This window comes from Eucyclogobius newberryi, unplaced genomic scaffold (assembly GCF_026437365.1).
Source record: "Eucyclogobius newberryi isolate DKJ021-1_F unplaced genomic scaffold, fEucNew1.0.hap1 SCAF_8, whole genome shotgun sequence".
NCBI lineage: Eukaryota > Metazoa > Chordata > Actinopteri > Gobiiformes > Gobiidae > Eucyclogobius > Eucyclogobius newberryi.
Window position 1 is genome coordinate 5,390,648 of NW_027316500.1, and position 24,692 is coordinate 5,415,339.

General features: G+C 40.8%; 1 protein-coding gene across 1 annotated transcript in view; it reads left to right on the forward strand.

Moving 5' to 3' along the window:
• efemp1 (EGF containing fibulin extracellular matrix protein 1) overlaps nt 1-23,343 on the forward strand; it is a 26,961-nt gene extending 3,618 nt beyond the window's left edge. The window contains exons 4-10 of the mRNA XM_072436933.1: nt 11,463-11,585; nt 14,002-14,121; nt 15,137-15,256; nt 15,470-15,589; nt 19,606-19,732; nt 19,824-20,016; nt 21,363-23,343. Coding sequence (XP_072293034.1) covers nt 11,463-11,585; nt 14,002-14,121; nt 15,137-15,256; nt 15,470-15,589; nt 19,606-19,732; nt 19,824-20,016; nt 21,363-21,524 — 965 coding nt within the window. The 3' untranslated portion in view covers nt 21,525-23,343. The remainder of the gene's footprint in view (nt 1-11,462; nt 11,586-14,001; nt 14,122-15,136; nt 15,257-15,469; nt 15,590-19,605; nt 19,733-19,823; nt 20,017-21,362) is intronic.
• The last annotated feature ends 1,349 nt before the right edge of the window (nt 23,344-24,692 follow it).

Here is a 24,692-nt window from a genome sequence, read left to right on the forward strand (position 1 = left end):
CCTGCACAGACAGGCCTGAAACAATGGCTCACTCCTGGAGGAATGGGGCATTGCACCGACTGATTTCAATGAAAGGTGCATCATTTCATTTGTCTCTGTGGAGAATGTTATTGCTCTGCATGAAATGTTCCTCAATATGGCATTAAACTTATCTATCTTCCATCTATTCAATTGTATGAGAGCATGTTTTTAAAAATAAACTGAAAAACATGCCTGTAACTTGCCCTAGTGCTGGCACCTTCTTGTCTTCTTGAAGATAGATACGTTTAATGTCATAATGTGAAACATTGCAGGCAATACGGTAGTTACATAGTGTACCTTTAATCTTAAGTAGAATAGATAAACAACAATTGCTACTTTTATCAAATGTACAGTAATAGGCTTTACCTTATTAAAACGTAAAAACAGAACTAGTTACCGTAATAATGGAGACGCTTGGACCACTGCAAACAGTATTATATTAAATTATAATACTGTTTGCAGTATTATATTATAGTATAATACTGTTTGAAGTGGTCCAAATGCTTCGCTCACTTACCCAATGCAATCCTAGCATCTTAATTATTTATAAGCCCTTTTCACAAATTTCTAACATTGTCATGCTAAAAGTGCACTCGTGTTTTGCAGATAATAAAATATAATTAGATGCAGACAGCCTACAGCAGTCTCATTTGAACCCTAAGAGCTGCTTTTACTGGATAACAGATTTTAACATCTAATGTCCACCCCATGTCCCGAAAGCCTCAACATTTAGCCTGAAACAATGGTTTAAAAAGATATCAGCCAAAGTAAATAAACACGCGAGCATGATTCATTCATGATCATTCATGACCATGTCATTTAACTCTATGGACCATCAACCATCAAGCCAACAATTGTCCTCTGAGTACTTTCTCCTTTTGTGCGAGGCCTTTTTGGACCAGATCGTGCTAGCTAAAGGAATTCCCATTAACTGTCAATAGGGGAAACCTCAGTGTATCAAATAGCGCTTGCATCAGTGCTAACTCGCCACTCTGTGCAGGAAACCTCCGATGCAGCGTCAGGTAGAGGAAAAGGACAGACATGAAAGCCTAACAAGTGCTAGCTAACCGCACAAACTCAAGCAAAGGTTCTTACAGTGTCAGTACATGTGGAGTTGTTTTGGCAAAAATGTTGAACAAGTTTGGCCAATTTTCCATAAGCACAAACTATAAAAACTAATCCAAACGACGCTGTTCTGTATTCTGTTCAAACGCCAAACAAGCCACAAATTATATAATGGACTTCGCCTGACTCTTTAAAGATTTGTTCCATTTTGATTCACAAAAAGGCTATAAAATCCCTTTGCCCCGTTCCGTGAACTTAAGGCTAGCATGTTGTTTTAGTGACACATTGGGGAAGTTGGCGGCTAACTCAAGCATAGAGAAACTATGAAGCTTTACTGTCGTGGTGTATGTGTGACATTTTAATGACGCTGAGCATTTCCATGACCTCCCCCACATTTCCAATATACACACGGAGCCACTTAAGGTGTTTTCTGCTGAAATGTACAAGTGCCTTGTTGTAGTCTTCTTGTGTATGCACATGACAACTGTTTTCTTTTGAGGAGGTCATTTCTCAATTGAAATTAGGATTGTCCTTCAAAAGCGGTCAAATTAGGGACTGTAGAACTACTGTTACTAGGTCGTTTTTGAGTCATCAAGTCATATTTTACATTCAATAAAACATGATGGTGTAGATTGGTATTTTACCACCACCATGTGTGGAAAGAAAGACTAGTGACAACAGTGTTGCATAAGAGAGCGTGTGACAAGTATAAGGCATTATTGTTATTATTCATACAGGTTTAGGGTGAAAGAAAGGCAGTTCCAGAAAATGTGGAATCATCATTTTCAGATTATAGCTATGCCCAATCCTCTTCCAATCCAGCCGCAGAACCAGAACCAGAACCAGAACCATTACCTCCCTCAGTCCCAGCATCTCTTCCTCTTTACAACCACCAGTGTCTGATGTCCCTCACAGCTCTTGGACACCCTCCTTTCATTGCTGAACTGAAATCTCTGCCTCTCTCCCCAATCCCCCCTGTCTGCCTCTGTTTATGTTTCTCCTGGTTGAAATAGGGTTGAGACCAAATAATTATAATCTTTTTGACTTCCTAATTTGACTCCTTGTACTCCTTGCGCAGCCTACAGTTTATATTTCATCTCCAAATTAGATCTGTCTGCAGCACGGGACATGAGAGAACATGCCACTTGTGTTTACCTGTCTGGTTCGCCGAGGTCATGCAGGCCACATTACCACCTACACGCCTGGATCTCTGCAAGCGCTTCTCCATACTCCTAAATCTTTCCTAATAGTCCCATTAAGAGCCGTTAAGCCCGGTGTGACAGAGGAACTTGTGTACTTTTCCGAACAAGGCGGTGTGCATGCAATAACATATTTCCACAAAGATGCAATGCACTCGGGAGGAATATCTCAGGAATGTCAGCGCTGCTTGTTTTTTTCCGTTTGCTCTCATCTTTTGTGATGGTAAGAATTACTCACCACCTTGACAGATAAGCATCGGATCGATCCATGAGGAGCAGGAATGCACCGAGCGGGATGCTGCCAGAGGCTTCATCTTTTGACCTTTGGAGATGTCTATGTTTGCCTGATCTGAAGTTGTGACAGAATTGTGTGGAAGTGGAAAATCTTGCACATTCTGTAGGGTTAAATGTAAGGGCTTTAGCTGCATTAGAATGGAAATGTGTCTGTTTATACTTCGCTTTCTCATCACCGTGAACTGCAGGCCAGAGCTGAGTGGCCCTCTTTGCGAGTTCGGACATTTACTCGATGGAGGTCGTTGATTTATATTCATGGTTGTGCGCCTTCCTTTTTATGCCCTTTCATGCAGAAAGCTGAAAGCCACTGGGCACTGAGACTTTGTGAGCTGCTTTCTTTGAAGAGTTTTTGCTCTATTTAAAACAAAACAAAAACGTGTAAACTTGATTGTGCTTTTAAATATACAATAGTCCTGTTTTAATATCTTACAAAGTCGTTTATTTTAGTGCTTTTTATACCACAGTGGTGACGTTCTGAAATACTTCTCCCAATTTTGTGCCAGAATCTTTGAGAACTGGTAGATTTAGGGAGAAGTTTCCCCACGTGTGGACATTAAAGGATATTTTATCTTAAGTGAACTCCATGGCGACATCTGCTCGTCTTCATGGAGTTCATGGCCACCTCTCCGCAGATCTGACTTGTAACTTGGCCTGGTAGGGTCACCAGCTTATCTCCGTGAAGTGGAACATTCTATCTAAAGTAACATCTCAAGCCTTCTGTCAGAAAAGGTACAGAGTGAGTGGAATTGATGATTTTGAGGTGGAACATACAGGATGTGGAATAAAACATGCTGGAGCTTGGATGTGGGATCAAGAGCAGAGAGCCCGTTTGATGAGAACTAAGAACCACTTTGTTGAGGTTATAGGCTCAAAGCAGCACCCACCTGAGGCACACCTTTGTGTCTGGGGAACCTCCCTATTAGGCTGCCTTCCACCTGCTCTCAGACACATGTATTTAACTGACCTGCGCTCGCACACGCTCGTATTTCACCCTGTGTCAAAAGCTGTTGTCACTGGCACTCTCTTTGCTCCTGTTAGCGTGCACACCTTTGCACAATACATTTACAGGCAAATTGTCCTGGCTAGCATGCAATCGGATCATTAGTAGCAGTTGTTTTCTCATTTAGCATGCATCTAACTTGATATTCAGCTACTCTGTAACTTTAACTAGCATTTTTAGACCCTTATGTATAAACCAGGATAATTGTCTGGTCTGTTGACTTAAATTAACGTACATTACATCACAGCGGTGGTAGAAAGTAAGTAACAAAGTACTAAAGTAATAGTAGGCTTTAAATAAGTAAACTTTTAAAGTAACTCTACTTTTAGTCCGTACACTTTATTTCATTTGAGAGCAGGTATCTGTTTTTTATACTCCAGTACATTTTTTGAACTGGACTGAAAAGTATAGCTCTGGTACTTTTCTGTAGGAGTTGAGACCCACCTGAAATGGCCATGATAACATCCCACCTAAAGATTTTGAGTTAAAGACTGGGTGTGGACAAAAATATAGATCTAAAAATGACTAGAATAATAAAGTTATCGATTCAGTCGCTTCCTTTGACCAAAAACAGCACCGATCTTCATCAAGGTCACTACATCACAGGCTTTGATGATTCTCACTACTTACTTATTACTCTGAAAGTATTTGTTTAGCCTACATTCTTGCACCACTGCGCAGCACCACTTAAGACAATACTAAACTATATGAAGTGACTGTATTTCCTGAGCTTCACGATCTGTCAGACGAGGCGCTTGTTGTTGCGTTGTTCTTAACACGTATTATCTTGTTAATAACATCCAAGGCTCTTCTCAATCCCACTAAAAAGTTGACACCCAGGAGCTCTATGGAGCAAGGGGGACCAACCAATCATGCAACAGGCTCTTCTAACCCTGTCCAGCTGTCCTGCTCCTCTGATGGTCTTTCCGCTTACCTCATGATGCACAGGGACATGGGTTGTTATAAATCAGCTGGGTGACTCTCACATGGGGTCGCAGAGGGTTTTTTTCCTTCTTGTTGATTCTCGTTGCCTCGGAGAATGTCATATTTGAAGGAGTTACTTCATTCTACCCGACAGGTCAATGGCTAATACATGCCTGATTATATGAATAATGAATAAAGTGGGCGGTGGCATGAGATCAAAGCATCAAGACATAACGTGTTGTTGTGGGGGGCGAGGTCTGGCGTCATCCTGGCTCAAGCATGATCGATATTTGCATTACTCTCTATTGAGCTCTACATATTTATCAGTCCGGGTAGTCTCACGCCAAAAGCTGCAGGGAAAAGGTGTCATGGCGACTATTTGAAGCTGAATGTTGTTAAATCCAATTGAGGGAAAAGCACAGGCATCTTCCACATTGTCTATGTGCACCTTTTTCAAAAATAAAATACCGAAGTCGTTCATCTGCTAAAATGGCCAAAGTATGTTTATCGGCGTCGCCATGTTTGTTTGACTTCCGCTCAAACCCAACAGCGGGAAATGGGCCAAACGGACTCTCAAGAGTTTGTGAACTCTTGTTGACATGGCATTACCCCAAAAAAGTGAATGAATTGTTCTATAGATGTGTTTTTACAGACATAACATGAGCTTTACACACAATTCCATAGATGACTTAAAATACAGCAAGCGATGCCGGTATCGCAGTAGCATTTAGCCTACAGCCGTTAGCATTCTTACCTTCACCTTATTCCAGGAGCCCGTCTGAGTGCTGTCATGTGACCTAATCCTTCTTCCGGTTGTATTTGTGAACATAGAGCTACCGACCTCGAGAGAAAATAAGATCTACACAAACTAAAAAGCCGTTTTCGGGCCCAGTGGCACATCGGCCCATTGGTGTAATGTTGACTTGTTGGTCACATGAACATTGAATATTTTACACAAATGAATCTTCTTTATAGCATGTTTTAGTAGAGACCTTTCCCTCATTCTCCATTTAAACCAACAGAGTTCCTGCTGGACGGGAAGTGCCATCACAACAAAAGTGCTGATCATGTGGGGAAAGAGGGGAAAGTGGGCGGGGCGGAATAAGGTCAATACACATTTTGAGTGTTGGAGTACTTTATTCTTCTCCATGTCGTCCTATATCTGGCACAATAGAACTCCTAGTCTTCATTTGCTCTTGTCGTTGTTGAACAGTGGGTGATGGAGACGCTCTTCTACAGAGCCGTTAGTGGGCGTTCACTCGGGTGTTGACTGTGAATAACTAGGATGCTTAGAGAAAGTGAGCAATACCTTTGGACCGACGCCCAGTTTAAAATTAATTAGTTCTGTTTTTCCACATTTTTTTCAAGTCTGTAAAAATCAGGTACAGCTCCTTGAAGGAAACCCTGATACTTTCCACAACTTTTCTATCTTGTATATTTCTTAAAAATTCAGCATTTTCTTGTTCTATTTTGTATATTGCTTGAAGACTGTAACATCCTGGGGTTGAGGTTGAGGCCACATTTCACGCTGCATCTCCTGGGGTTCTGCTCAAATCAAGCAACATGCCCCATTTACAGCAGCGCATTCGGAGGTGTTTGGGGTTAAGCAGAGCGCTCAGGGGCCGCTGTATGACACGCTGATAAATTTGACGTTGTGAAATTTTATGGGCTATTAACATGACACATCTTGAATTATCCGATGATCAGAAGGAAACACAGATTCTGTCCAACTGTGGGACAGCTCCAACTGGCTGTTCATGCTTTCCATCGCCACGGTTCAGTGAAAACAAGGCTAAATGCTCTCAAGTGATAATTACAGCAAGTTCTATCATGTCAGAATGAATGGGAACAAAACACATCAGGGAAAGCAACTTTTACTCTTGGGGTCAAAAGGCTTTTGGAGCAAGAAAGCGTCTAACTCGGCATTCAAAACGAAAAGACATGGTTTTGCAGCTATATTCTTCAGAATCTGTTTATTTATGAATATTTACTAAGAGAAGGCTGAAAGAGCAGACACCTAAATGACTATTGATGGCTAAAGACAATTCTTGGGGTTCAGCTTCTTTTTAAAAGCACCATTTTGAAAGATGTGATATTGTCTTTTATATGGTTATAGCGATGGTGCTAATTTCTCATCACTCTCATGAACAGAATGGGCAGAGTGATTAAGAAGACAATATTGACTGAAATATTGTCTTCTTAATCATAATCGCCATGAAAGCAAGCAGCTCTACCCAGAATGCCCTCACCAATGGACCCAATGGATGGACGGTCCATTCCATTTGCTCTCTCTCATGCCTGCTTCTTACAGGAGGTTTAATCCAACCCAACATTAGTATTGTTTCTGATGATTCTTTTGGCTACTGAATGTCTGAAAAATTATCTCATCCAACCACATCAAAAATAAATCACCATTCGCCAAAACAATTAAACACTATGAGACTCCAGCTCTGGAATTTAATTTAAAACCAAGCAATTAATAGCGATGCCAATCATGTTTTGTAATCTGTGAACATGCCTGTATTAATCACGATAGAGCAAAGTTGCCTTTATATCATTTGTAACAGTATATTTGCACTAGGACAGGTGTGTCTAATAAAATGCCCAACTATATTTACGCAGCCCTTTTCACACTTCATCACCCTATTCTATAAAACATTCTGGCCTCTGTAAAAAGCCCATTTACTGCTAAAGCACCCACCCTCCACTCCACACACATTCACAGTTAACTCCCCGCACTCCCACCAGGCACTTAGAATTAATCTCCCTAAAAAGCTATGAGTTTTTCACCCTGACATCACATATGCACTCCTGGCCCTAAATCTAACTTCAAATTGCAAAAAAAGGTCCTTTACAGTTCAGAAAAAAACAACAAGGACCCTCCACCCGTTTGGCTAATTCTTTCCTTTCACATCTTTCACCTCTTGCCTCTCCCTGTGATGTTCAAATAAAAAATGGTAAGCTGAGTTGATTAAACAAATCTGACCTTGGAGAGTGCGGCTCACATCTAAACTCACACAACACATCATCACTTTGAACGGCTCGCTCTTAGTTTTCTGTGTAAACTATAAATTACTAGTGATGCGGTAAGTCCAGAGAAGTTTATAGGGCCCAAGAGGGTGCCATGCGGGGTGCCCTTCCAATACACTCAAAAACACACGCAAACATCATTTTTTGTTGGCAGTCTTAACAGTTTTGTGACAAAGTAGAAGTTACCACACGATATTGCCGTGAATGAACTCTTGGCTTCCTAACAACACATGTGCTTCTGTTTAGAGCGCTGTAAGCTTCTCGAAAAGGGAGTAAGGATGACTTTGACTTTCCGTACACAAACTTCTTAGGAAGCGTTACAGCTACGTTCGAGTTCTGGATGACAACCTTAAGCTTTCCCTTTATATAAGCTTTTAGTTTCTCAGCTCCATGTAACCCAATCCATCCACCGGGACTCCCTGCTAAACCACATCAGGCGCTCTATCCAGGAGCTGTTCGCTGCTACAAAAACATGGGTGCAGAGTATTACATCTCGCAGTAAGATCTCTGTGGTCTTTCATGTGGTCACGAAAACTAGTTCAAGCAAGAGCCAATCCATACGCTTCACAATAGGGCTGCAAGATCCATCAAATCTCAGTTAGCAAATCACGAGGACGGCATTTATTTAGCTAACATAATGTTCTCTGCAAACAACACATTATCTTGTATTATTATGTAAAAATAATTGACCACTCTGTAGTTTAGACCTCTACAAACATGTTCTGAAATGCATGTGAGTTTAGTTTTCTCTTCTTTTCACCCTTCAAATGTCAAAATGTAACACAAAAACTTAAATTGCAAATCAAATCGTATTAACAAAGTTTGTTGGAAAAAATGCAATTAGAACTATGTCTATACTTCACAATATTCAACTGTATTATCTATTTTTTTCATAGTCATAAGCACTCAAAAAAACCTATATAATAATTTGTAAAGTAGGAATTGTTTGCATCATTGCGTGCCCACCATCAGTGTTAACAGAAGATCTGACATGTCGGCCTCTTTATGATAGTTTGTCAGAGAAACGTCCATGTCCCCTCTTCTCGTTACTGTAAATGAGCTTGTCAGGCTTTGCACACCTCCACAAGCTTAAGTCTGCGCCTGAGGGTTCAGCTTTTAGTCTGGATGAATCACTTACTACCAGTAATGTTTGGCAATCATATGGAGTCCTTCCAACTCAAAGTTGTTGTGTCCTGTTGAATGAAGTTATTCTGTTGTTTAACTGACTTCTTGTCAGGACACATGTTAAGTACTTTTGCATCTGGTCTTCACAGAGATGACATACAGCAGTGTTATTTTGCTGCAGGAAAAAAAACTTGTTTTTACAGCTGCCCTACCAACAATGCATTTCATTTTAATACATTTTATTGGAAAGAAATATTGACATAATTTGATAGATCTTTTATTTTGTTATCCACTCTCCTCCTCCTTTAACTGACTTCAGCAAACTTAAGCTTTACTTCACAGCTTGTAGGTGTGTTAAGGTTTGCCCTCTGCACGTCTCCATTGCAGGAGGAGGACTGCCCACCAGAAAAGTGACATAGTGCAGCTTTAACAACCTGTATCATCCCCCAGCTATTGTAAAGCCTGTTTCAGATCACACTGGAGGGAGTCTGGTCTCTACTGTGTGTGGTATTGGGAGTAACTGTCAGTGATTCTCCTAAACTAATGCCCACTGGCTGTGTGCACATGACGGCTTGTGTCAGACCACCCAGGAGGACTGCCGGTGGGCCCATAGGGATGAGTGTATATGTGGATATTAGTTATGCGTGCACACGGCACTGAAAAGCACCACAGGACACTTAATCATGTGCAACTGACAGAAAAAGACACCGCGGCTCCAAACAAACCAAAATTGCGAGAATGTTTATGAGATTAACGTGAAATGATGTGTTTCCACTGCAGTATTTTGACCACAGATAACTCATTATTATCCTTTCTTTACTCAATATTGGTTCTTTCAATTGATTCGTAACATGCGTCCAATATCAACACAAAGCATGTGTTTTATCGCTGAAGTCAAAATTGCAAGTTTAAATAAAAATGCAAGCTAAGGATTTTCATATTGACTGCCTTATAATTTAACTATTACGAGGTTTGCAATGAAAATTGATTACTATTACTGCCAGCTCACCGTGGCTTTATATTTGTTACAATATAATGTATAAATATGACAGATACTTCTTAAAATTGTCTGAATTGATGGGGATGATCAATGATGATAATGATCAGTAATATAAGAATGAAAAGGGGGCGTGGCACTGTTAAAAAACACTTAAAAACCTTCTATACCACTGACACAATAACTCCAATAATAACTAACCCTATAATAATGTATATGTACAGTATATATAAATATTGTTAATAAATGAATGAATTTGTTATAATTGTCATACTACTTCAACTACTACTACTATGTGCTGCTGTTACTACTCCTCCTCACTAGTGCAAAGAAAAAGTACACGCAGTAAACAAGCTGTATACTGTAGCTAATACTGGCACATATACAGAAATGTTCATGGATGTGACACGTCCCAGTTCAAATAAAACATGAAATTCAAAGTTCATATAGTAATTATCGTGACAATTTCAAAGTCTCAAATCTGGAGCAAAATCGACATAAAAACAAAACGTGTCCCTTACCAAGATATATCCACGGCAGGTATTTTACGACGTCTCTAATGTAAACTTTCAAACGACTGATTACACCTTGATTTGTCATCTTGTAATTTTGTGCGTTTTTGAACTTGAAAAGCGCATTTGAGCCTAAAGACATGTGAGTGTGATGACGAGAGCACACCTGTCTTCAGATTCCTCTGCCCGCTGAGATGAAAGCCTCCAGCTTTTATCAAAGAGATTCCTGCTCTTAATGTTGGTACAGGGGAAGGCCACAGAGGTGACGATGTTTAAAAAAAACAACCTCTCACAAGTCACTCTTTAAACTTTTCACCTGTGGACATTAGAGGACGTGGAATAAAAGAGGTTTAGGAGAGTGGACATGTGTTTATTTTGCTTTGATGAGTATCTGTGAGAAGCTGCGAGTCATTTTTGATCTCCCATGGCCTTGAAAACGCTGTGGTGTTGGGTGAAGATATGATCTGTCTCCCACACTCTCAGAAGAGCTGAAGAAAGCCTGCTCGCTGTGTGCACGTGTGAGGCCAGGTCGTCACTGGTTACGCCGTCAGAGCAGGTTGAATATTCTGTAAAATACTCATTACATATTTACTCATATGGTGTTTTTTCACAGCCGACGCAATACCGATTTTTCAGAGGAGCCGATGGCCGATAAACTCTATTTTTAGGCCGATGTGTAGAGCTGATTTTCATCTTTTCCCCCAAAATATATATGACATTATTACAAAATTGTGCAAAATATACTGTGCACTGTTCTACACAACAGAAGAATGTAAAAAGGAAATAGAAATGGAAAGATCTTTGACCTCCACAAGCCTGTTTTACACCTGACCAGTGATGAAGCTGTGCAGTCACATTCAAATAAAGTTAAAATAAATCTTTCTTACTTTATTTATAGCACTTTGTCGTCCTAAACTGTTTGAAAACTTGCTTGGTTCTAATCATCTTCTTTGTGTAGTAACCAAACCCCCAAAGAAAAGTTTTCAAAAAGTCTGTATTGGAAAAAGAGGTTTTGATTTGAATTAATTTGGTTTTACCTGGTTAAAACAGGTTAATAAATAGATAAATACTTCCAGAACAACACAACGCATTTCAAAGTGGGCAGGACACTTCAAAAAACATTCCATGTGTTAGACATTCTTCTCTAAAATGTTTTATGTTCTTGGTCGTAAACATGATCCAATCACAAAATGTAAATCAGACATTAGTTTTACATGTTGCATTCACACAGTCCAGATATAAATAGTGCTGTCAGGTTCACCCTGTAACCACGTGGTGTTCTTCACTGTTTGCAGACGTGGACGAGTGTGCGACGGCGAGGCACACGTGTGGTCCAGAGCAATCCTGCCTCAACACCAGAGGCTCCTTCTCCTGCCAGTGTCCTCAGGGCTTCCAGAGGAGCGGGGAGCAGTGCCTAGGTGAGTCCAACAGGCAGAGAGGAGAGGAGGGGTGGAGAGGAGAGAGGAGCAGAGGAGCAGAGGAGCAGAGGTGCAGAGGTGCAGAGGAGAGAGGAGCAGAGGAGAGAGGAGCAGAGTGGAGAGGAGAGAGGAGCAGAGGAGAGAGGTGCAGAGTGGAGAGGAGAGAGGAGCAGAGGAGAGAGGTGCAGAGGAGAGAGGAGCAGAGGAGAGAGGAGAGGAGCAAAGAGGAGGGGTGGAGAGGAGAGAGGAGAGGAGCAGAGGAGAGAGGAGCAGTGGAGAGACGAGCAGAGGAGGGAGGAGAGGAGCAGAGAGGAAAGGAGAGGAGCAGGAGAGGAGCAGTGGAGAGACGAGCAGAGGAGGGAGGAGAGGAGCAGAGAGGAGCAGGGAGGAGCAGAGGTGCAGAGAGGAGAGGAGTAGAGAGGAGCAGGGTAGAGAGGAGAGGGGAGGAGAGGAGAGAAGAGCGGAGCAGAAAGGAGAGGAGAAGAGAGGAGAGGAGAAGAGCTGAGAGGAGAGGAGCAGAGAGGTGAGGACCAGAGAGGAGAAGAGCAGAGAGGAGAGGAGCAGAGAGGTGAGGAGCGGCGAGGAGAAGAGAGGAGCAGAGAGGAGAGGTGCAGAGGAGAGAGGAGAGGAGAGAGGAGAGAGGAGAGGAGCAGAGAGGAAATGAGCAGAGAGGAGCAGAATGGAGAGGAGAAGAGTGGAGCAGAAAGGAGAGGAGAAGAGCAGAGAGGAGAAGAGAAGAGAGGAGAGGAGGAGAGAGCAGCAGAGAGGAGAGGAGGAGAGGAGAAGAGAGCAGCAGAGAGGAGAGGAGCAGAGAGGAGAGGCGGAGAGAGCAGCAGAGAGGAGAGGAGGAGAGGAGAAGAGAGCAGCAGAGAGGAGAGGAGCAGAGAGGAGAGGCGGAGAGAGCAGCAGAGAGGAGAGGAGGAGAGGAGAAGAGAGCAGCAGAGAGGAGAGGAGCAGAGAGGAGAGGCGGAGAGAGCAGCAGAGAGGAGAGGAGGAGAGGAGAAGAGAGCAGCAGAGAGGAGAGGAGCAGAGGAGGAGAGCAGAGCAGAACAGAAAGGAGCAGCGTAATAATAGTGAGGAAGACTGCTAGCAGTGGTGGATGAAGTACTCCATTGTGTTACTTAAGTAAAAGTATAGATACAGGAGCAAAAAATAAAAAAAATCAGCTGAATTAAATGTATTGAAGCACTCGTTTGAACATGTACTTTTAGAGTAAAAGCTGACAGTATTTCACACAGAGTTTAAAACTTATTTAAGAGTCAAATGTAGGGATCTTAATAAAGAATTGTGCTGATAGTCAGTCCACAGAGTCAATAACTGAATCAATAACTGAAGAATCAATAACTTAATTTTCCTGGTCATTATTTTTGTTTGCTCAAAGCCGGGACTCAAACTCAAAACCTTCAGGCAAGTTGTCATCATAAATGTGGAGTAGAGAGTAAAGACACCTGCTCTCAGTTCATTAGCAAGGACCAGCAACCATAAGTTATGCAAAAAAACGATGATTTAATGATGTGAGACACTGGTGATGCATGGCAGCTGTGCAGGCCACGCCCGGGACGTGACACTCAGGGGGGAGTGGTCTCGTGATCTGGTTCGGGACCCCCCCCTTTTAGAAGACTGGATGCTGAAAGAAAGCATAACACAAGGACCGGGGAGGACGAGTCGAGAGTAAAGCAGTGACTGAGGCCTTAGACTGGTATAAGAGGGCTTCTGGGTAATAGAGGCGTGGTCCCGAGGCAGAGGCGTGGTCCTGCTCACGACATACATATGAATGTAGTGAAGTAAAAGTAAAAAGTATCCCATGCACACACTACTGAAGTAAAGTACAGATACCTAAAAAAGCGACTTACATTTGTAATTCGTGACTGCTTGTGATACTCCAGTAGGTAATAATTGCTTAAATAATGTATAATAGTGTTAATCATTTCAAACGTTACTAATTTCGTTACTAAGAAATAGGCTTGGCTTCTCAATACAGATTTTGATACCACAATAATAAATAATAAGAGCTCTTTTTTAGGTCCAGGTCAAAGTATTAGACAATTGACAATATTAGACATTTTCACTACAGAATAATACTTTATCTACATTATTATGTCGTCTTATACTAGTTTTGATAAGCTCAAGATCATTCTAAAAGTGCTAAGTAAAGTTCCAATTTTGACAATGTGTTTTTGTCAGTATCGATACTTGATCAAACGAGTATCTAGTTTCAATACTACTGGAGGTCTGGTTTGAACATTAAGTGTCATTTATGTTTTATGTCCATTGTGGGAATAGAAGTCAAACATTTTACCCAAGAGCACTGTTACTCTAAAATACTGCAAATACATGTGTGGTGTGATCAAACTTGCCCGTTGAATTGTGCATGTGCATTGTGCTTCCATAACTGTTACTGTGGTGTTACACTCAGATAAAGACGAGTGCTCTCTGACGCACTACTGCATGCACCGCTGTGTCAACGCTCCGGGCTCGTACTACTGCGAGTGCAACGCGGGCTTCCAGCTCGCCAGCAACAACCACAGCTGTGTGGGTAAGTCACATGACGCCTGCTCCAACGCCGCATTCACATCAACACATCACCACCTTCTACAGGACATCAGATTTAATACATGTACTGGGGTCTTAATGTCCAGTCACGGAAGGAAACAGTCAGGGTCAGCGTCAATGTCAGGCTCCTGCGCCTCATCTGGCCCCATGACATCATCACATTATAGAATCTGAAAACGTCCAATATCTGGCAGTCATTTTACCAAGACGTGCTTTGATCTGACCTATATATTCTCAAATATATATGCGTTTTATATTTTATATCAATGTTTCCCAACCTGGGGTGCAGGGACTTCAGATTTAAAAGAAATATGAAATTGACTTGAATTTGAATACAAAATGTACATGTTTTTGTAGGATAATTTTGGACATGAATATTATTTAAACACAATGTAATAGTTATATTTGATGATATAAGTAAACAGATTTATTATTACAAAAGATTATAAAAACACACATGGCGTACTCATAGTGTGAAGGGGAACCCGAGACAGGAATGGTTCATGTTTTATATTGCAAGAAATGTAATTATGACAGAGGTTGTATAAACTGTATAAACTCAAACATTTGACCAACTCCAAGTACCGCCTCATAATATTTGGCTTCTTAAACTCCACCCAAAGTCTAAAAGTGGCCCATACACAAACTAAAATGGGACCAGTTTGTACATTCACATAGTTAAGTACATTTTTAGATATAATATTTACAATTAGAAGAAAGTGTCAGGCAAAGTGGGCAAAATCACTTTACTCAAAATAAAAGAAACAAGCACAAAAGACCATGTTGGTGCATAAGTTTTACTATTTAATAAACCAAGATAAAGAATAAAGGCTTGTGTCTGACTTTCTACGAGATGTTTATGTGCAGTCACCACAGTATCTTCAAGTCCAACACCTTTTCCTGACCAGAGCTCAACAGACATCATGTCACACGGTCCTGAGTCAATTTAAGCTCTTTTTGAATCTGCCAATAATAGTTTGTGACTCATTTTGTCTCAGATGTGAATGAATGTGACGTCCAGAGCCCTTGTCAGCATCACTGCTACAATCTGCTGGGCTCCTTCTTGTGCCAGTGCGAGCAGGGCTTTGAGCTGGCCGCTGACTCCGTCGCATGTCAAGGCAAGTGCACTCTTCAGCCATGCACTGAACGCTAATGTCATGCTAATGTCATGTTAATGTCATGTTAATGTCATGTTAATGTCATGTTAATGTGCGGATGCCGATGCCAAAAGTGTGCTCCTCCATGTGTGAAAGCGTGTGTGTGCAGAGTCGCATCCAAACGCATTCCTCCCGTGAAGCGTGCTCATGATTCTTGTGCATTTTCCCGTGCAGACATCGACGAGTGCGGTTTCTCCAGCTACATGTGCCAGTACCAGTGCATCAACACGGCAGGAAGTTACTCCTGCGAGTGTCCGGAGGGCTACCAGCTGCAGGGGAACCGGCTATGTCAAGGTACGACACTTTACAGCAGGCGTTTGGATTTATTCAGACTTAAAGTGCCTCTGACAGGTCAGACGACGCATTGAACTAAAATGAAGTTTTTGGTATTTTGAAATCGTAATAATGTCATCGCAGAATAGCACATTTTTTAGGTTTATAATATCATTTCCTGTTTGTAATTGATGACATCACACTAGGAAATTACCCAGCAAACACTGGGCAAAAACTCATCTAATGTCACAAGTTTTTTTATTTGACAAATAGAATATGTGAGAGCGATTTTATTTTGTTGAATTAATGTTTAGAGTTAAAAAAAAATTGTTTCTTTGTGTAAATTGTGCATAACCTTCTGTCTGATATGAGTGTCCCTAGTGTGATGTCATTTCCTGTCATTTTCTACAGATTTTGCAACGTTTTCTCCACAAATACCTGCTCGATTGGTGTAAAACTATCATTTATGTGTACAACAGGTATAAATACACCAAATAAAGTCACAATTAGAAAATCGTAATTACCAGTCATACACACTTTAATGTAACTCTATGTTTATAAAAGTGTTTTGGATCAGTATATGCGCCCTCTGTTGGCAACAGTAGGAAAGATTGAACCATGTTTGGGAATAAACTAAAACAAGAATGTCAAATGTAATTAATGTGGAGATGAGACTCATGAATTTACTGAAATTATCTGAATAAAGTTGCGTTCCAGTCAAATGAGAGGTCGCTTAATTCCCACTTGATTGTAACGACTTCAGAGCGTTCCAGCTAAATTAATTTGTATGCAAACAATATGGCAAATGCTTAAATAGCCTTTAATGCTAACGTTAAATGAATGTCTCTAATATGTTAAAAGCAGAATATTGTCAGATTTAACATGTAACAAACGTTTCTATAGTGATTAAGCTCTCAGATCCACTTCTTGTAGTGATTATCATTGTTATATCATGTACTTTTATCTCGTATGTGGGAGTCCATCGTTCACAAGTAGGAATCACCAGTTCAAGTTGCATATAGTATATCTAGTCCGGTGAGGGTATGTTTAAGAATGATTCAAAACATAACAGAGCACATATGTCAGGCTCCATGTGCAGCTGGTCGCAGCGCGGTGAGTTCGATTCCAGCTCTGACAATTTGCTGAATGTCCTTCCCACTCTTATCCCCATTTTTCGCCACAATGTCCTGTCTAATAAAGCCTTCAGCCTAAAAAATCTAAAAAAGGTTCTGACGTAAAAGCAACAAACTGGATACATTTAAGCCATTAAGTTAGCAACTAATGAGATCCTCAGAAGATTTTAAATATACTTAAAGCTGCACTATGTAACTTCTCTGGTTTGGGTAGTCCGCCCCCTGCTTGTCTCCGTGAAGATATCACTTTGCCTGAAATGTTATAGCTCCACCTGCTTGTCTCCATGGAGATAGATGAGTTTAATCTCATTCTGTGGCAGACGAAGCTATAGTAGACATTAAAAGACTCTGTGAAGGAAACAGTCCATTCATTTTAAAGTAGACGAGCTGCTCTGTCACTCACTGTTCAACTCCTCCCAGAGCAAACGCAGACTTAAGGAGTTATATTTTACAAAATTCAGTCACAAAGACATAGAGGAGAATGCAACGGTCCCAGGGCTCAAACGAGTAAACATATTTAAGAATGCTAACGTTCGCTTCGGGCTAAATGCAACCTGCGATGCTAGTCCCGCCTGCTGTATTTTAGCATCTACAGAACAATCCGTTTTTCTTTTCTGGGGTAACTTCATGCCGACAGCCCCCAGCAAGACTCAGTTGTTACCGGACTTGAATTTGTTGTTCTTAAAATACACATAAGTCGGCAGAAAACATCTTAAAAGAGTGAAGAAGTAGCATTTCCTATCCACATCAAACCACGCCCTGCAATATAACGCGTCGCTGACTCTATCTATGGAGATAATCAGGTGACAAAACGTTTCACAATGCACCTTTAATCATGCATGAATTAAAAACAAATATATATATAATAATAATAATTTAAATTTAATAATAATTAATAAATGTTTGTCCTTTAATTTGTCGCCAGGCACGCCCACTGCCCCTCCCCCTTTGCTTTGAAGATGACAACTCCATCACACTCTCTCTACAGTTATAATAAAACGACCTCTAACACAAACCAGTGCCGCCAGAGAAAGAATGCCAAGGCGAGGCAACACAAACAAAGTGCCCCTCTGTGAATCTGCACCATGATGCCGCTCTCTTCAAGTAGATTTAATTGAAGCGTTTGAAGCGACTTGTTATTTTTTCCTCTCCCCCTCCCTGCTCAGGTGCAAGTTTTATAAGGGCCACTCATTGAATCCAGCGTGTTGTGTCACTGGACTTTTTGGTGATGAATCCAGGTTGCTGTGCCAGAAATAGCCTGTGTGGTTTGAGTTGTGTTTGATGGGGGCTATATTGAAGACGGGAAGGCCAGAGGGAGGGGCCGCGGAGTCTGGGGCTTCCCTCTGCTCCAAAACATACTCCCAAGTGTTTAGACCAGAACATGGGGCTCTTATCTGCTTATTGTAATCCAGTTAAACCAGTTAGAGAACACTAGATTGGATAAATCCTTCCTACTTACTTAATATGTCTCACATTCATAGTTTCTAATGATGGCAGTTTACTTGTGATCCAAAATACAACCTTACACTGCTTGAATGCTAACCAAGCATGTACAGTAATAGTAAAGTGAATATACTAAACCAAACCAAACAGGATTTGTACTTCTTAAACAGTAAGGTTTAAATTTCAGGAACATTCTGTAGACACAGGGCCGTCTTAAGGTATCAGTAACCCTGTTGCTGGGAGATGAAACATGTTGTATACAGCTGTAAAAATATATATTCTAAGATAATTGTAATTATATAATATTCATATTCAGGTCGTTTTAATTCCAATTGTAACAAAACTTAGAGAACTTTATATTAATATTATGTTTTAACTGAAATGATGAATAGTTATCCAAAGCTATGGGGAAGTGCTGATGATAGGCCCTCTCTCTCTGCAGGCAGCCCAGGGAAGACCACCTTGCATACACATATTATTTCAAATGATCAAATCTACTTTTATGTACTATATTATACTGTGCACAATATCCCAATATGTTCCTAGAATCATGTGTATGGCATCAGTGGGGCCTCCAGGATTTTGCAACAGGCAGGGCCAACGGGTGGCCAGAAGAGGGGGGGGTCTGGGGTCCTCCCCCTGAAAAATCTTAATATAACAAATCACATGTCCTATAATTTGGTGCACTTCGGGGGTTTCTTGCAAGTCAGGGTACCTTTTGGTAATTATTGTAAAGTTCTATACTACTCACATAATAAAGGCCTGGATTTGATGTGGTGAACCAGCTCTTTTAAAGAGTGCATTGTTTTTACTGTGACATTCAGAATATGCACAGGGGCATATATATATATATATATATATATATATATATATATATATATGAAGAATAATAAGAACTGAGCAGAAAGCATTATAGTGCTCATTTTCAGTTTCCAATCAGACCTGGCCTGAACACTAGGCCAATAAACATTTCAGGGGTGCCTAGGCCACCCCTTGGATTCGCCTCAGTAAATCATAAAACAAGACATATTCGTCATGTGGTTCCAAAGCCGTTCATTGTACAGTGGCGCTTCACAAAGTGACTGCTCCTGGTGGTGAAAGAATGCTCAGAGTTGGCAATGACCCAAACACCATGGGCAGTTCATGTAGTTCTTCAGACATGTCACTACATAATTGCCGGGGTAATTGGGATCCGGTGGGCACTGTGGGTTCTGGTGCTAGTGAATTTACTCCTGTCATATTATTTCAATTATGCAGGATATAAAAACATTCATTTAGCCTCTTAATCACTAAATGTGTTTGCAAAAGTAACTGTAACAACAACCACAAATCAGTGTCAGAACAGCAGCTGTCTTCTTGTTGCACAAATCTCCAGCAGATGTTTTTTCTATCGAACAGATGACACCCATTGTTGGATATGCACTTAATCAACTCCTCTATTTGTCATTGCCAATTCCCCAGATACAAACGAGTGCGAGATGGCGACGCACAACTGCCAAGAGGATGAAATGTGCTGGAACTATTACGGAGGCTTTCGCTGCTATCCAAGAAATCCCTGCGAGCCGCCCTACATCAAGAGCTCGGAGAAGTGAGTCACCTTCTTTTGTCTCTATATAATTAGCCCGAGTCACAGTCTTAACACCGTAGTCTTGTGTTGTAATCGTTACTCTCGGTTGCAGTCGCTGTAGCTGCCGCTCTCAACCCGAATGCCAGAACCTCCCTCCCTTCATCGTCTACAAGTACATGAGCATCCAGGCTGATCGCGTCGTGCCGGCCGATATTTTTCAAATTCAGGCCACAAACATGTACGCCAACACTCACAATACCTTCAGGATCAAAGCGGGGAACGAGGGAGGAGAGTTTTTCCTCAGGGTGAGTAGGACCGGACGCTGCTGGACAACTTTAAAAGAGACATATTATGCAAAATCACCTTGCTACATCAGTTTTTTACAAATGTTTAGTTAATTCATAGTTGTATTTTAATATATACTGGTAGTTGTATGTTTGAGTAATCCTGTATTGTCCTGCAACTGAGGCTCGGATGCTCAGAAAATTCCTGTTTTCACCCACCACCTGTCCCCGCCCACCTCCCTGTACTTAGTTGTGATTATCTGAAACATTAAGAATAAGTAAATAGCCACTTTTGAAAACTAAAACCATCTGAATGAAGGTTTAATGTCACGATGAAGAGGCGGGGCTTATCAGTTCTGCAGTTTTGAACAGGAAGTAAAAGTCGTTTTAGATCAATATCACTGTTTACAATGAAGAAAATATAAATGATGATCTGTGTATGCGATAGTTAAATACAAAGTACCTGAAAAAAGCATGTTTTAATAACTTACAACTAAATATTGTACTGGTATTGGTCCTAGTATCAAGTAGCTACTAAATCCATCTGATGTTTCTGTTTTAACTGGCACTTGAAACAAAGATGTAGTACATAATTATATAGACATATGGGAGCGAGACTGTTACCACTGTTAAAAATCAATTACAGTCACTTAATTATTATGTTCAGGCCAAAAATCAATGCTGAATTGATTTTTTTTCTTCATTCATAAATGCATCTGGACAGTGTTATTACTACGGATTAGTTTAATGTTCCTCAGTGCACAAGATGTTTCAAATCTAATTCTTTATTTTGATCAGAAGTTGTTTATTTTTTATGTAAAACTTTAGAGAATTCAGAATGAGCTCATTTCTTATTGGTTTTATAAGTGGCTGTTCCCAATTTGTCTATGTAGTTGCGCAAAACGATTTCCCCCCCTAGTACAACTGTTTTGTAAAATCAGCTCGTAGGGTCAAAATGAAACCGCTGTGTGCTGTCTGCATCCAATTATAAAATGTTTTTCTGAACCAGGAAGTAAAGCTATTCTGCTGTTACTATGTGCAAAACTCCACTCTGGTCACTGAAAGTTATGAAAAGTGCTTATAAACTTATCATTGTGTATAATTAGGATGCTAGGAATGTGTTAGGAAAATGAGGAATACATTTGCATCAATGCAAACAGTTTAAAATGATGAACTAGTTTTGTTTCTCACATTTTTTCTCACGGTAACAATCCGTTACAGCGCGTTATATATCATACTAAGGAGTCACAATCTGAACTAACTGCTTAATGACAGCAACATAATACTCAAAACCAAAACCAAAAGAAGAGAAAACGTGTTCCCTGAAAATGTGTGCTTTACCTGCTCTTTTAAATGTGTATTTGCAGAGGTCCAGTAACGTGAGTGCCATGTTAGTGATGACCAAGTCCCTGTCCGGCCCCCGGGAGTGTGTGGTGGACCTAGAGATGGTCACGCACCACATGACCATGAACTACAGGGCCAGCTCTCTGCTGCGGCTCACCATCATCGTGGGCCCCTACTCCTTCTGAGCACTGCCACTCTTCTGTTAGCCAGCACCAAACAGCAAACGCCTGTAACCAAACATGAGATAACTGACTGTAAATGTGTTTACATAGTGTGCAACAGTGGCGCAGTGAGGCGGTGTTCATTAGATAGCTTTTCCTGGCAGTCAAACGTTTAATAGAAAACTAACACAAGAAGCGTATGTGTAAAGTTACTGCAATGTAAGCACTTTAAGCTGACTGACATTTTAATTCACTTTTAAGATGAGATCAAATATGACAACAGAACCTTCATTTTTCCCACAGTGGGCAAACGTCAGTGTTGCTACGGCAAAGTTAAAGAACAGCTAAACCCCAACACTCAAACATAGGAAAGATCATTTTACATGGCATGGGTTTCTTATCCAGCAGGAAACTGTTGGCCAAACTGCCTCTTAACCAAAGGTTGTGGTAATAGCAGCGTTACTTCAAAATAATATGACTAAAAGTATAAAGTAGTAGTTCAAATTTAGTTAAACTACTAAGAGAGAGTAACTATCAGAGTAACTTGTTTAAAATGAATGTATTTGGAAAGATAAAACTTAACGTAAAGCACAAAATCTAGTGTTTTCACCACAAAAATAAATGTAAGCTTTTCACAGCACTTATAAGGATAAGGTGAGGTACGGAATACTACAATTACATAAATCTTCTGTCAAACCCCCAGTTTTAATCAAGCATTTGGGAAATACACCTTATGAACACAGACAGAGTTTTAAATGTATTGCTCAAAAACGATCTCATTCACCTGCTTCCAGTGATTTAAGGTTTTAAGCTTCGTAGTGCAAACATGTACATAGTATGTTCTTTCTATTTACGTGAACAAAGCATTTGAGGAGTGTTATTCACCAGTGTACGCGGTGGAACAGTATGTACATAGTTTACTGCAGAATATGTGTGTGTGTATGCCTGGTGTGTTGGTTCAGAGTACTTTTAAGGAGCATGATGTTACTTTTCTGCTGGAGGGTCCGACACCTGACTGAGAAAGGTTCCACAGAGCACCTTTAATGCGCGTGTGGGCTTGCTTGAGTGACCGTGTGAATGCTGTGAGAGGGAAAGAGTGAGCGAGCTTGTGTATGTTTGTGTATGTGGCTCGTGCCAGCCTAACAACCAGCGGTCAGAGGAGCAATAACACTGAGGTGCAGAACACACAGAGGAAATGGGCTTGGGTAGCGCACCTTGGCACCACGCACCTTGGCTCCGGGCGTGTTGGGTGCCAAGCTGGATGTGCCGCCTTCAGAAGTGGCACGGGCACTGGGGGGTTACGGAGCTGTGGCTGGTGGTTTGTTTAAGTGTTAACAAATTGACATTTCACACTAGCTGCTGCTTTCGCCTTTCATTACTTCAGATTTCTGCTTGTTACTGAAACATGAACTCTGCATTACATTACAAATGTAAGGCAAATGTAAGCACTTATTTGTCTTTGTAAAGAACTGTAGTTTCAACTATGAGCGGACACAAGTGCCTTAGTAAATGTATTACATTCTTAGTACAGTTTCTAAAACAAATACATGTAGCTGTATTTATAATAGGCCTATGCAAATAACCTGAATAAGAATCTGCTTGTTTGATGCCTTACTGTTTATATTCCTTACACATGTACAGTAATGACATATGGCACATCTGAGAACAGGGCCTGCTCTGTGTTAGCTTGGTGTTAACCTTAGTCAGGAAATGTGTATATTCCCTTTCAAAAAAAGTGAAAAACACATTTTCTATTGAAACAAAGTGTATATTTTTATCTGTATCTTCAAATGATTGTATCTAAGACCAAAACTGTAATGTTAAATAAACGACTTTAAATACATTTGAATGCATCTCTATATTTCCTCGTGACTTTATGTAAGGGCAGTAAAGGCTTATTGCTTAGAGCAGAGGAGTCCAAACTATGCGTCAAATGTGGCCCGCTGACCATTTTTTTCCTCGTCCTTAGGATTAATTTGTTCATATTATATAAAGTCACACTTTTTACTTCACTTTATGCTATCCTATCTCAATAACACAGTTTGGTGTGGTTTGAAATTTCCAAGTACAAATTTAAAGGTTGGAGTATCAATCAAACCTTTGATAAAACAAACATTTTTTGCTTTGAAAACTTTATTAAACATTTGGACATCCCTGGGCCAGAGATATCTCCACAAACAAAAGGGTCTGCAGTTCTCTCCTCACTTCCACCAGTGCATAGGTTTGTTTTGTCCTTGGGCAAGACACTCCACTCACCATGCCTATGCATAAAAAGGCAACCATGTTTACCCAAACCAGCTCCAGGACGGGCTGGGCAGCTGTGACTATAGAAGTAAATGATCACTGAGAAAGGAGTGATAATGATGCAATGCAGTATCAATGTAGCTTATACATCTGACAGTGTGGCATTAAAATATCTTTCATTTATTCATTTTTTAAATAAAATACCTCAAAAAACATGCATTCTTACAGCGAGTGGACTCTCCTCTTCACAGATCTGACTTGAAACTTGCTTAACCTTGTGGCATCAGCTGCTTGTTTGCATGGAGATAGGGACGTTTAATGCCGTGCTGTGGAACATTCTAAGCCAAACCTCAACATCAACATGTACACAAGCATCAGGTTTACATGAAAAGTCCCATAGTGCATCGCTGGTCGAATCTAGTTGACACGGCTCAGAGCAGCACTTCAGGGACAGTGGCCAGTGATTTCATCTGAATATAACCATGACAAATGCGGTGTAGATGATACCCTGGCCTATCCATCACATTTAAAGGGCTCTGCGGGGAACACAGTTATACACTCGTGTTGAGTCAATGCTGGCTTAGGGACAGGCGTGTAGCTGCAGATTGGATGCTTAAACTGGATGGGAGTGGTTTTATGGTAAGTTGTTACTCAATCTTCTCTGCTCCTGTCTATGGAGCTTTAGTCAGAGCGGTAAAATGATCCATGATGTGTCATTGTTCCCCTAACCCCATCCGCCATGTTGGCTCTGTGGACCCTTGTTTTGCTGTCCGTGCATGATCCAATACTGCTTACTCACCACAATGTCCCAACACTGTCCCCCCTGTTCTCCCTGCGAATATTCCGATCATTATAATCTCCTTCCATTAATCAGAATTATGTTTATTACACAGATCACAGCACACATTGTTGGCGGACGATCACACATGACTTAAAAATGAACTACAG